At 36.9% G+C, this 13,081-nt stretch overlaps 1 protein-coding gene across 7 annotated transcripts in view; it reads left to right on the top strand.

Annotated features, from left to right (window-relative positions):
- The window catches only part of ELMOD1 (ELMO domain containing 1), a 62,259-nt gene extending 49,808 nt beyond the window's left edge, over positions 1–12,451 (top strand). For 5 of the 7 annotated variants that reach the window (XM_059720908.1, XM_014600665.3, XM_019482011.2 and 2 more), the window contains 6 exons: positions 866–999; positions 2,257–2,325; positions 2,608–2,631; positions 4,805–4,855; positions 6,930–7,063; positions 11,097–12,451. In XM_059720908.1, coding sequence (XP_059576891.1) covers positions 866–999; positions 2,257–2,325; positions 2,608–2,631; positions 4,805–4,855; positions 6,930–7,063; positions 11,097–11,269 — 585 coding nt within the window. In that variant the 3' untranslated portion in view covers positions 11,270–12,451. Of the gene's footprint in view, positions 1–865; positions 1,000–2,256; positions 2,326–2,607; positions 2,632–4,804; positions 4,856–6,929; positions 7,064–9,602; positions 9,850–11,096 lie in introns of those variants that run through there. The other 2 variants (XM_014600668.3, XM_006259016.4) reach the window with 2 other exon arrangements.
- The last annotated feature ends 630 nt before the right edge of the window (positions 12,452–13,081 follow it).

Raw genomic sequence — 13,081 nt, 5'->3', positions numbered from 1 at the left:
GTTTATGTTGGAATTAAAAAAAAATGTTGAAGCAGTTCTCCTGCTTTATGATATTGTAGATAATATCCACATTGCCTGCATCTTATCAGGCATATCAAGGGAAATATATGCTTTTCCTGGGTGCCCATCTCTGTAGTATCTAGGAATGAAATCCCCTGTGGATATAATCCATAAACAATTTAAATGTGATGCTTCTAATAAGAAGTTAAATAGCACTGTAACCGAAAATATTTATGAAAAGAAGCCTTTCCTTTAATTAGCTTTAACCACTTCCAAATATAGTAGATGGCAATGAAGTTAAGTAGGTCTGAAGCAGCTGAGGACTTTGCTTATTAAATCATTTTTCCTTTTTATTTTTGTGAGCTCAGTGAATGAGTTGTTTTTGAATAAAAGTATGAAGCTGAAATATGCTATTCTTGTGTAGATGTTTCTGTTATAGTCTGTTTCTGATTTCCAGTGTAATATTAGCCAAGTCAGCAGTCTCAATTTCTGATATATTATTGTGAAAGATGCGTAAGAAAAGATTGCTGGAGAACCAAATTAAAAGAGCAGATTGCCTTCTAATGTCAGTGTTTTACAGCAGAATGCTAATATATGACTCTGCTTGTGGATACAGCTTCCATTTTAACAAAGTGTAAATGAATATGCCTTGGTGAGGATTTGTACAACTGCTTGTATAAAGTCAAAAAGGGTTTTCTGATGGCCAGTTGCAATTTAAAGAAAAGTTTTTAGGGGGTGATACCTGGCCAGAGGTTCTAGTTGGTTGACCGTTGCATTTAGAGATATGTAGGATTGCACAGAGTGCTTTATAAAAAGGAAGACCCTACATAGAAGCCTGATCTTTATTTACCTGTAATATTTCTAGTTATGGAAATGTTTGAAACCTGATTCCCCATTGGAGGCTCGCATATCAAAGCAGTGGTGTGAAATTGGTTTCCAAGGTGACGATCCTAAAACAGATTTTAGAGGGATGGGACTTCTAGGATTATATAACTTGCTGTAAGTATCTATCTATGTATCTACCTATTTGTACTTGAGATCTGAATTAATGGAAGGAGCATTGCAGCTTCATTTCAGATGCTGGTCTTGCAATTAAACATTTTAGGAATTACGCCTCTAATAAAGACTTTTTATCTCATAAAAAGCAATTGCCAAAAAAACAGTTATTTTCCTGGGATATAATTGTTTCTTTAAAACACACACACACAACTTTTTTTTACAGTCAGTGAATCTTAGACAATGCCCATGATTTTCATCTGTAATTCTACTTCCAACTTTGTATTTAGACTCATTATAAAACATCTAATAAGAACAAAAACCTTTCCAATAGGCAAATAGTATTTCAGCTATGGTGTTCTTTGTACTTTGTTTCTATTTTATATCTAATACCATTTAGTAAATATCATTATCTTTTATATAAAGGTGTGTGTTTGAGTTTGCTGCTTTTTTAGAATTTTATTTGGACTGGTTGGAACACAAAAAGTGGACACTATCAGTTCTGTCACTACACCACTTTTTCATCATTAATACTGAGTGCTGAAATTATTACAATAACTATTTATTCAACTATTTGTTGTTGTGTCTGGCAATACAAAATATAAAATTTGATCACTAATAATGATAATGATTGGATTAGATGACCTCCTGAGTTCACTTTCAATCATAATTTTTGATGATTCTAGGATCTCTGCCTCTCCAAACCCTTTTAGCTATCTAAGATTATTGAAGTATTTTAAGAACATTTAATAAGCTAATCTTCCTCATGTGCCTGTGAGGTTGGAGAAATGTTTTTTCCATTTTGTAGACTGAAGGATACTGCATAATTCAGCAAACCTCCTGGCTTCTACACTTGAGTTTTGACAATGATAAGAATCTTACCTATTGCTTTCTGTTTAATTTTGTACTCTGATGGTAGTCATCTTTGCTGACAAACTGAGGACTGAATTGGAAATTCGCAAAACTAAAAGCGTGAGCTGTAACATCTTGAATTTTACACCTATGGCCATACTATTTCTATCCTATTTCTATAAAGCAGGCATATAGAGAGGAACCTTCAACATGTATTCATTAATGGGTTACATTCTCACACTGGTGAGCTTATGTATATACTTTGTTTTCTAAATGAATTATAAGTTGAGCAAAACACCTGACAGTGTTCAAAAGAGCAGGGACTGAGATGTTTACAGCTCACTGTGCTTAAAAAGCCCTGCCTATTTTCACAAATGACACTAAATATTTAAATGTGTGCATCTGCAGATATTTTGCCGAACGGGACACTGCTATTGCTCTGCAAGTTCTCTCTGATTCCCTTCAGCCAAAATACAGGTAATGCTTGAGGCCAGAAATAAATTGGCTTCATAGAAATGCTGTGCTGGCAGTTCTTATTAAACTTGTGTGCTTGAGTATTGTCATATGCTGTCTATCTCTGAAGTACCTTTGTTCTGACATTTAATCGAATTGGAGAGACTGATGGATTTCATGTGTTGAGTCCTACATATGATTTCGTTTTTATTGTTAAATATTTATTTTATTCCATATTGTTCTAATTTTATGCTCCTTATATTTTTTTGTCTTTCTTTTAATTCTCTTTCATCTTTCACAATGAAGGGAAGTCACTAAAAAGGAGCTAAGGTATTTTTTTTTCTTTTTTTCAGTTTTGTGGAACTTTACATGTAAATAAAGATTCAACCACACTCCCATAAACCCAACATATTCAAGCATTCTTAGATTTCTGTATAAAATTTAAGAGGAACAAATTTAATGTATCCCGTTTTCAACCTAAATTATATGGTAGTCACCAAATTTGACTAGCAATAGTATTCAGTTAATATGCATAAGAATTAAAAATTGGTCCTGTTTTTATTGGAGCTAAAATACATAATCTTTTGTAGGTACAAATGCTCAAACACTTCTTATAAATGAAAGATCTGGGAACTTTAGCTTTCTTTTAGTTCTTAAGATTTTTTTTTCAGTTTTTAAACAGATCCTGGTTTCTGTGACTATGACTTTCTGGTCATAAGCGTTTGCCAAATAGTTTAGTTTAAGAGTTTTTAGCTTAAAGAGTTAACCAATTCATTGTCAGCTTTGCTGTTTATTAACAGGGATTACCTGGACATGTTAGTGATTCTATACCAGGTCAGACAAATGATCTGTTGAGTCCAGTATTGTGTCTCTGTGAGTGGCCACTGCCTTAGTAGAAGGTACAAGTAGCTTATAGTGGGCAATTATGGACTAGCCTGGCTGTGCAAAAAGTTTCTTCTTACCCAAATTACTTAAATCCCCTGAAGGATCAATTTTACCTTTAAACTATTAACGGTTCTTATTACAGATTTACTAAACTCTTGGCCTCTAACATGCCGTTTTGATTTTGTGAACTTCAGGGGAAATAATTTTTCAGTTCTCAGAAAAATTACGCTAAGCGCTTAGTTCAGTACAGAAAAAATAAAGATCTCAATTAAAAACTATACATGTTCACTAGGTTTACATGGCAAATTGTGTTTGGATTAGGTGCTTGTCTGTATTGGGATACGTCTCCTTGTAGCTAACAATGTAGGCTCTGTGTGTTGAGCGGCACGATTATGCAACAGGTAACATGAGCTCAAGTAGTAGCTTTCACTCATGCCATGTGTTCAGACATGTTTTGGAATGTTTTGTGTTCTCATGCATGATGACAGCCCTTGAAGGAATATCCACAGAGTTATAATGCATCTTGTGGATTGTGATGCTTTAAATGTTTTCTCGCGTGGTAGTTTAACAGCAGTGTTGCTGTTTGATGTGATGGTTATCAATGTTGTTTCTGTTTTTGCAGATGTGTATTACTTGTCCAGATCCCTGATAGTCCATCTTTTATTTAATGTTTTATTTTTGTCATTCCAAGACATCATTGATCCTATGCCACCTACCACTAAAATAAAATACTTTTAAAATTTATTCTTAAAAATGGTGTGTTTCCTTCATAAGTCTGCATATATAATATTTCCTCCTCCTTCCTTTCACTTCTGTTGAGTTCCTTGGGGTGTTGCTTACGCAGTTCAGTCCAGGCAAATAACACCTTTTAGCTGATACTTGCAGTATGTATCAAATATCCTTTTAATAGAAACCTTTCCGTTGTCACACAATAGTTTATAAATTATTGCTTACATTAGGTTTGCAAATTAAGTGTTTCCTTCAGTATCTGTGTTTTAAGTGGCAAATAACCTTTTAAAAGCTGTTCTATATTTCATTGTAATTTAATGTATATAAAATATAGTTGCTTAATATTTCTTAAATTATAGCTATTGATTCAGTCAGATAAACAAAAAGTGTGTTTATTAAGGGGTTTCATCTGTTCAGAACTGCAGAAGTACTACTTTTGCATTTTTTTTTCCAGTGATTCATGTCATGTGTATCCTGGAGAATACCAAAGACTATCACCATCTTTGAGTAGAGCAAAAAAAAAGGAGGGTTTTCAACACTTATTTTAAGTTTAAGTTTAGCTGAGGCCATCTAGCTTTGTGGGGTGAATAGATAATAATTGATTTTGAGTGGAACTGTAACCTAGTCAGAGGTGCTTCTCAGATTGCACCGCTGAGAGCGGCATATTGCTGGTGATAAAGCAAGTAAACTAATCTCACTTTAAACGTTTTACACCTATTTGATCAAAATAGGTTACAGTCTTTCCAGTCATAGGAGCAGTGAGCTACAAATAGATGGTTTAACTAAACTTAGAAACTCAGCCTGTGCTAGACAGTGTCTAGAATAAACTTAAAAAGAAACATAAATCAATTAGTGGTACATGGTAACATTTGATTTTTTTTTTTTTCAGCCAGTTCAGCAAAGCAGAGTGGGAGAGGAAAAAGTTTGATAAGGCAATTGGGTAAGTTTTAACAGTTCAGTTTTAAAGTTGTTAGAAGCGCAACTCCTTCTCAATGATTATTGATTAGATACAAATCTGTCCTTGCATTAAAAATTTTATTTCTTCCTGCTTTAATTTTACTGACATGTCTGCACATACAAGCTTAAGACAATGGCAGGTGTTTTAATCAGTGCATGGCTAAGATAGCTAAGGAACAACTCATTGCCTGTGCCTTGCAACAAAAAAATGACTTGTAGGGCACCCTGGAGATGTATGTCATTATATACTCTAATGAAGATCTGAATGTAATGGATCTCACTTTCAACTTTCTCACAGACACCAATTCAGGCTTATTTGCCCCCAAAAGTTACATCTGGGAATGAAGAGCAGCATAGCATTTTTAGTTGCAATTTTGACATGACTGCATTACTCGAGACTTACCAAGCTATGACTTTCTAAACTACTATCACTAAGACTAGATTGTGACCTGAACCATAAACAAGTAATATTTTAATACCAGTAGTAGAATATTTCCTAGAACAATAGGGATGCCCTAACTTCACTTCGGGTCTCAGTGTGTATATCCTCATTTTATTGCTGGCTGCCTCCAGCTTATTTATTTTTTCTGTGCTTCTACAAGGGTTATGAGACTTGGTTGTTTAGTGACACCAACTCTTCCTGCCCCCAACAAGAAGACTGATGTGATCCTACAACAGTGGCTTGGTTTTCTTAAGCTAATGTTTTTATATGTTACAGGTTACAAAAAAGAAAGGTGCTAAATATCCAGTCAAGTTCCTAGAGGCATGTTTATAAAAGAAAACTAGGGAAAAATAGTTGCCTTATCACACCATATAAGAAAAACTTATTAGCTTCTTCCACCTTCACATCAGCACATGCCATGATTAGCTTCTGCTGCCTGAGAAATTCTGCCTTGTTCCCCATATTGCCACCCCCAAAAAAGGCTGATTTCCTTTTGTTTGTTTGCATCACAAGTTATGGAATAACTTCATTTTTTTTTGCCCATTTTGGCAATTATTAAAATGCACCTTCTTAGATAATTGACTTTCTTGACAGTATAATATGTTGTCCCATTAACTCATTTAAAGTTTAACAGAGAACATCCTGTTATAAATTTTATACAACAATCCTTCTATGAACCTAGAGACTTTTAATAAGTAGCCCTTATTCCTCTTCTACAATACTGGATTTTAAACTTCCTAGAGTCACGGAACCCTTCCGTATCAGTTCCTTTGCTGCAGAGCCCCTACCCCTGGCTTCGCAGGCTGAGAGAGCTGACATGGAGCCGGGTGACCCAGCCCAGCAATGGCAGTGAACTGCCTTCTGCCCTGCTCTGCCATTACCCCCAATTTCTTTTTACAGAACCCCTGGTGGCTATCAGGTTCAATAAAACAGTGTGAAAACCACTTCTGTACAAGAATGTTTCCATGTTGCTTCAGTGAAAATGACTAGTTTGATGCCTAAACTATTTTTAACATGGCATGGGACATTATCATCTATAGAATGTATGGACATCTTTATACGTGCTCTGGGACACGGCGATGGGCAGTTTAATTAGTGAGCTGTGCTGATTAAAAGCTCCCATGTGTCACGTGTATCAGCGTCAACACGCATCCCTGTGCTGAAAAAATGGCAGCGGGCACTTTGAAATAAAGCTCTTGGAACATGTTTTATTTCAGAGTGCACCACAGTCATTTTTTCAGCACAGAGATGTGCTGTGATGCTGATGCACATGATGTGGAAGGCTACCGGAATGCATCAATTTCCATGCTTCAGCAGATTTGATCAATTGTGTCTGCTCTGATGCGCTGAATGTCCAGCGTGTCGGAGCAGTCTCCATGCTTGTGTATAGGAGCCCTATTATTCTAGATAGTACATTTGTACTACAATGGATAAATATTCTCATGTGTTATAATTTTAAGAATATCATTAGATGAAAGAGTAAACAGAAGAATTAGCCATAAGTGCTAAATCCATTGTGTATTTGAGTTGATTCTAGTTGCTTAATTTCTTTAACCTTTAAGCATCTAATAGGAAACGCTGGCAACTTCTTACAAGTCCTACTCTTTTCTTCCAGTTACTCTTTTGCTATTGTTGGCATTAACATAACAGACCTTGCATACAACCTGTTGGTGAGCGGTGCTCTGAAGACCCATTTCTACAATGTGGCTCCAGAAGCTCCGACCTTGGCCCATTTCCAGCAAACGTTCTGTAAGTTTCCTTTGGATTTCCATTACCAAGTACACATTTTTTATTTTCTTCCTTTCGATCAGGGGTTTCCAAACTGAAGTACACGTACCCCTGGCCTGAGGGTACACGAAACATCTCTGGGGGTACGTAGGAGAAATTTTGTAGTGAGAGATTTAATTTTCATTAGAATAATTGGCATTTAAGAAGTTAAAATATAAAATGCATGCTGGTAGGGATACACAGGTAGCTGATAAATCTGGAAGGGTATACACAATAAGAAAAAGTTTGGGAACCTCTGCTTTAGATCATTTGAGGTTGGTGAATCGCATGAAACACTGTTAGCACAGCACTGATACTCACGTCCCAATCTCTCATTATCTTTGTAAGATTTGCCCCTCGAAGCATAGCTCTACTACTTGTGCATTGTTCTGCAAAATGGATACATGGTACAATTTGGGGGTTCTGGAGGAGGAAAGGGGGATTCTGGGAGGGCCAAATCAATGTGACCTTCTTATCTATGTAAATCAGTCCTCAGACCATGGAATAATAAGAAGCTAAATGGATTTCAAAGAGTTTCGGTCATCTCCCCATCTGCCCTTCTTACCAAGTTCTGTCATTTACATCCACAGCTTTCCCCTCACCCTTGAATTATCTTTTTTCTTTCCTTTATTTCATTAACACACTTTTCCTGCCCTGTCTCCAGCCCTGTCTCTCCTTGCATCCTATCTGCGGTGCTTAAGTGCAGTGCATATGTGATGGGGAATCAGTACAGGGCAAGGCCTCAAGGTGGTAAATAAGAGTGGTGAGCTGAAGCATCTGGTTGCTGAAATGCTTTCAAAAATGTAGTTTGGCAATAAATGCCCTCTCTATAAATATAGAGCCTTGGGATGGAAAACAAGTCATGCATTATCTGAACTTAATGTAATCGGTGCTTGTGAAGTTCATCTCAGTGCTGTGATGTTGGCAACACCAGAACTAGCCAGCTCACCTCATTTTCAAAGCTTTTAGTAATCCATTTTGCAGTTACTGTTAAGAGCCTTGAAAATGAGGGAAGACAGCCACAAAACTAACTAGCTTCTGTGATTTTTAAAGACTTCTAATAGCAGCCCTTTGACAGCTGCTTCCTGTTCACTGTTATCTGGCACAGTTAGTTACAGGGGAATACAGGTAGTTACAAAGTAAATAGACAGAGGCACAACTGGATGTTTGAGCACCATGGGTGGCAGCAGCTCATGGGGCACTGTCAGTGGCTCGACAAAAGCGGCAGTGCAACGCAGCTGCTCTTACCCAAATACACTATAGAGATCCTGTTCCTATTGGACAGCCTTCCAATATCTTATCTCAGTCAGTGAATTGTGAAATGAATTTTAGGTTTAAGGCAAACTTCACATAGAAATGGTTCATCAACAGTGAATCCAAGCATTTGAAATAGCTTTTCTCAGGGACAGAGCAGGTTTTACTCTTTACACCGTCCATTGATTAGTTTCATCAAATAACTTGGTGATGTTCTGTTTTGTTCTGGTAGTGGCTGACCTGGATAAGGCCACGTTTTCTCTTCAGTGTTGTCACAGCTTCAGAGTTTTGCCAACTCTTGTAACTAAGGAGTAATTTTTGCTCCAGCCACCAGGTGTCAGCCTTCTTCCGGCACAGCAGAGCTTTCTGTTCCCACCTGCTGCTGTCCTACAGCTGCTTACTCCACTCCCTGTTTTGTGCATCTATCTAAGAGCTACCTGGCCAGGCATGCAGAAAGTGTGCATTGAACATTCTCTCCCCTTATTTGATACAGGATTAAGAAGATGGGGTATGCTTTCTAGGATGGCTGAGGTGATAGTAGGGGATTCTGGGAATAGGAGGGGCTGGAGTTAACCCAGAATGGGAGGAGTGCATGGTAATCATCTCAGGATACTGGGGAGCGAAGAGGTGGTGTTTTCTCTGCTCTGTCAGGGATCTGATCATAAACAAAACCATCATTTTCTTTTTTCAATTTTTTTTAAGCAAGTTTCATTTTTAATGATGAAAGGGTAGGAATCAACTTTCTGAATGTTTTTATTCATGGCTGAGTTTGACAGCTCTATATTCCTCCACACTGTTTTCCTTGCACTTTGCAGTCATTCTAGGCATCTACTGATTGAATACGGCTGAGAAAAACTGAGACGCAGTTAGGCTGCAGTAAATTCCTGTAGGCTGTACATCTCAATTGAAAGTCAAAATTACAGTGCTCAGCAAATACTCATTTTGGGCAAAAGCTCTACAGGTTTTGACTTGTCAAGAACTTGGGCAAATTGTCCTTATCCACACTCATCCAGGCCTCCTGGATTCAATTAGGTTTGAATGGGTGGAGCCAAGTGCAGAATTTTGCCCACTATTCCCACACCAGTGCTGAAATCTGTGACATGGTAAGCAATGCTCTAAACTCTACCTGAAGCTCCTTCGGACCTATCAAAAATAATCACGCACACAATACCAAGCCACTCTCCCTGCTGTGCAAATAACAATACCACTTTCTACCTACTTCAAATTTTTAATTAAAGGGGTTTTAGATTTTTTTTTTTTCTTTCAGAAAGAAATCTCCCAGTTTTAGGATGAGCATCTGCCTGTCCCATTAAAATGACTTAGTTGATCATCTCATCTTGGCATGCAGTGCGTAGCTTGTAAAAATTGGCTGAAGTGAAAAGAATAGAATAAGATGTTCTTCCGAAGTACAGACGGAGAAATGTATATAATAAAGGAGTCCTATGATACGTTGCTCTGTTATGCTTGTTCGTGATGTGCTAAAATAAATTGATAAGAAATTACATTAAAAAACTCATATGCCTATCTGCTTTTTTTAACAGTGATGGATGTATGCACATGCTTAGGGTGTGTAGACTTTCAGTGTTTTGCTGAATCAGAATAAAGAAAAACCATTTGGATATGTATCTTGTTACCCACAAGCCATGCTGTTTCTTGACACAGGGCTTTATGCTGGCAATGGTCCATGTCCAGAACACTGAGGGAAGTGATATAGGAATTCCAGATGGTCACAGAGGGAGCAAACAAAAATAAATCTTAATTTGTCTTGTTTATTCAAAACTGGCATTTTTCAAGGCACACATCAGAAAATGTTTCTAAAAACCATTTCCCCTGTGCAAAAGGCAGTTTTCAAGGCTAATATCTCATTTTTGCTCTTGGCCTTTGCCTAGCTTAGGTCATCTGTAACAACAATTTACCAGAATCCCTTAATTTGTTTAAAAATACATAAGTGTAATATTATTTGACTGTATCTTACACGGATCCAATCTTTATGTGTTGTTTTTAAAGTGCATGTTTGAAACACATACGTTAAATTGTGTTACGTTAAAAAGCAAGGGCCTGTTCAATAAATGTTTTATAACAGACATTTCCCTGGAAGCTGTTTTTAATATGAGCCTTGTTTCATAGATGAAAATGAAATAAGCAAAGGAGACTGGGAACAGACTTGGTCTTATTAATAATGCCAGCTCTCTTTATTCTTATACTCATTACTATTTTCATGTTAAAGTCTTTTCATATTTTACTTCTCCAACCAAAAGTTAACAGCTCATTAACTGCATGTCAGCAGATGAGAGAGTTACTAATTGTATTTACTGGAAAAAATGAGTAATAAATACATTGGCAATAATTTAAGTTTGTTAAAGCTTTTCAAAAATGCTTTCCTAAAATCAGGCTCCAATTCAGGAAAAAATCCCTAGACATTAAAGCTTTTTAAAATTCACAATTAAATATTATCCTGAATTGAGGCTCCAATCCTGGTGCCTTCCTGATTAGGAAGTGAATTATGCTAATTCCATTTCTGTTGCTAACGTATCTTTGCAAGTGACTTTCTTTAATTACTTCAAAAAACACCTTGAAGGCATTTTTCATGTGGGTATGCTCTGTTCCTTATTTTCTTAATATGTCATGAAATACGTCAGACTTGCCCCCACACCCCAGTGTCCATTATAATTTCTAATTGCAATGTTTGCTGTTCCCTACATAAGAGGGACCAGCTTTTGCTACCTTCTAATTTCTTAAATATTCAAATATCTTTTATTAGGTTACTTGATGCATGAATTCCATAAATTCTGGATTGAAGAGGATCCACCGGACATAATGGAGTTTAATCGTGTGAGAGAGAAATTTCACAAGCGAATCTTAAAACAACTCCAGAATCCAGATATGGCTCTGTGCCCTCACTTTGCTGCCTCAGAAAGCTTAATCAACATGTAGTCATTCAACTGATTTGATTTGAAAACACTGCCTCACTCTTGTATTAGATCAGTTTAGACCATCACTGACATGCTGAATGACCATGGCGATTGTATGCATGCTTTTTGGTGCATTATTCATCTATTTTTGTCATAAATACTAGATCCCCTGGCACTTGTCTTTCCAGGGGGTTTCTCATTAAACGGGTGCTCATATTGCGGCATTATGCAGTGTTACATTCTGAATTCAGTGTTACATTCAGGTATTGAGAGTTTTCTATTTTTTTAGAATTTTTCCCATAATTTCTCATTGAATTGTATTTATCTAGCTGTGTTTTGTATATGTGGAATCATTAGCTGGATCTTGTACTGTGCAAGCTTTTTAACTTATTGATATGTTTTATGACAACTATTGACATTTCAAGCAAAGTACATGTTTGGACCTTATCTAGAAGATAATGTATGTAACCTTAATCGAATGCAGACAAACACATTAAAGTCTAGATTTTTCCATGCAACCATACGTGCTTCATGAAAAATTAACGAGGCTTATGAGATACAAACTTCAGTGGGAACCAATTTGTTTAAAATATGCAGAATTTCAATAGGATTCCACAGCTGCATGAATCCCAAATAAGCTGAAGACTATTGCATTTATAGTGAAGAGAAAATACATTCATCATGACTGAATACTGGAAGGGGTCACCTTCATAAGAGGTTGCATAGGGCGAGGACTCCCTCAAGCACATCTAAATTCTGGTGCACTGCTTTGGAAATGAGAGGGTTCACATTTCGCATATCAGTGGGTGACATGATTTGGTAGTGTGCTGCTTGGCACTTCAGGGGAACAAATAGAAAAAAATACTGAAATGTTTGCTTTGTGGTGTTAACTCTGCTCCTAAGAACTGTGAGAAATAATTGAATGGGCAGGTTTAGAAGAAAAACATAATAGTTTCCCAAAACCGCTTTAAAAATGTAGGGAAAATTGATTTTTTTTAAAGTGTCTGATGCTCTGACGATGTGTAGCATATGGAATAGTATTTGCCATGGCATTTCATACCCATGGTATTTTTTTACCTTCTAAACAATCAATTTTAGTATTAGATGTTTGTGTAATCACTTGCATACTGAGATTAAATTTTGAGGATTGCTCAATGACTTGTGAATTATATGAATAAATTATATGTCATTCTAAAGAGGAAAAGAGCGTGGATTTTATTTCTAGGATATGTAATAAAAAATAAATGCTTCCCTGCTTCCATGGGCCGAGTGGGAGGGGTTGTAATCGGTTTAGAGGTACCTCTCCTTAACAAATGTGAAAAGCAATTAGGGCCTGGTCCAGAGCTCCTTAAAGATTTACTCTTATGCAACTCTTACTGTGGACTCTGATATGTTTTGTAGCAGACTCTTTGTCAGAGGATCCCAACACTTTGTTCATGAAGGGGCACTTGATGGGTGGGACAGTTACGCTGGACATCACTAATAAAATGAGTCTGTGATGTACTACCTTTATGTTCACTACATGTAACATAAAATGCCTGATGTATACAAAGGAGAATCACATGGCTGCTGCTACGGTTTATCAGTCAGTTACTACTGAATTGCCAGTGGACACAGCCTGGCCAATCAACTGGTTCTGTCAAGGGTTGCCACTATTAAAAAGGCCGTTTGCAGGCCACTTAAAGGCTCACAGGCTGTGAGTGGCATATGGGCTACACTTCGGAAACTCCTGCCCTCAGTTCTTTATAGAGGTGGTTATTCTTCCAAATTGATGTGACCAGACACAGAGGATTAGCTTTTTCAAAAAGGCTCTTGTATATTTTGATGCTGTCAT

Source organism: Alligator mississippiensis, chromosome 1, assembly GCF_030867095.1.
Source record: "Alligator mississippiensis isolate rAllMis1 chromosome 1, rAllMis1, whole genome shotgun sequence".
In the NCBI taxonomy this organism is placed as follows: Eukaryota; Metazoa; Chordata; order Crocodylia; family Alligatoridae; genus Alligator; species Alligator mississippiensis.
This window is presented reverse-complemented; position numbering and strand designations above follow the sequence as displayed.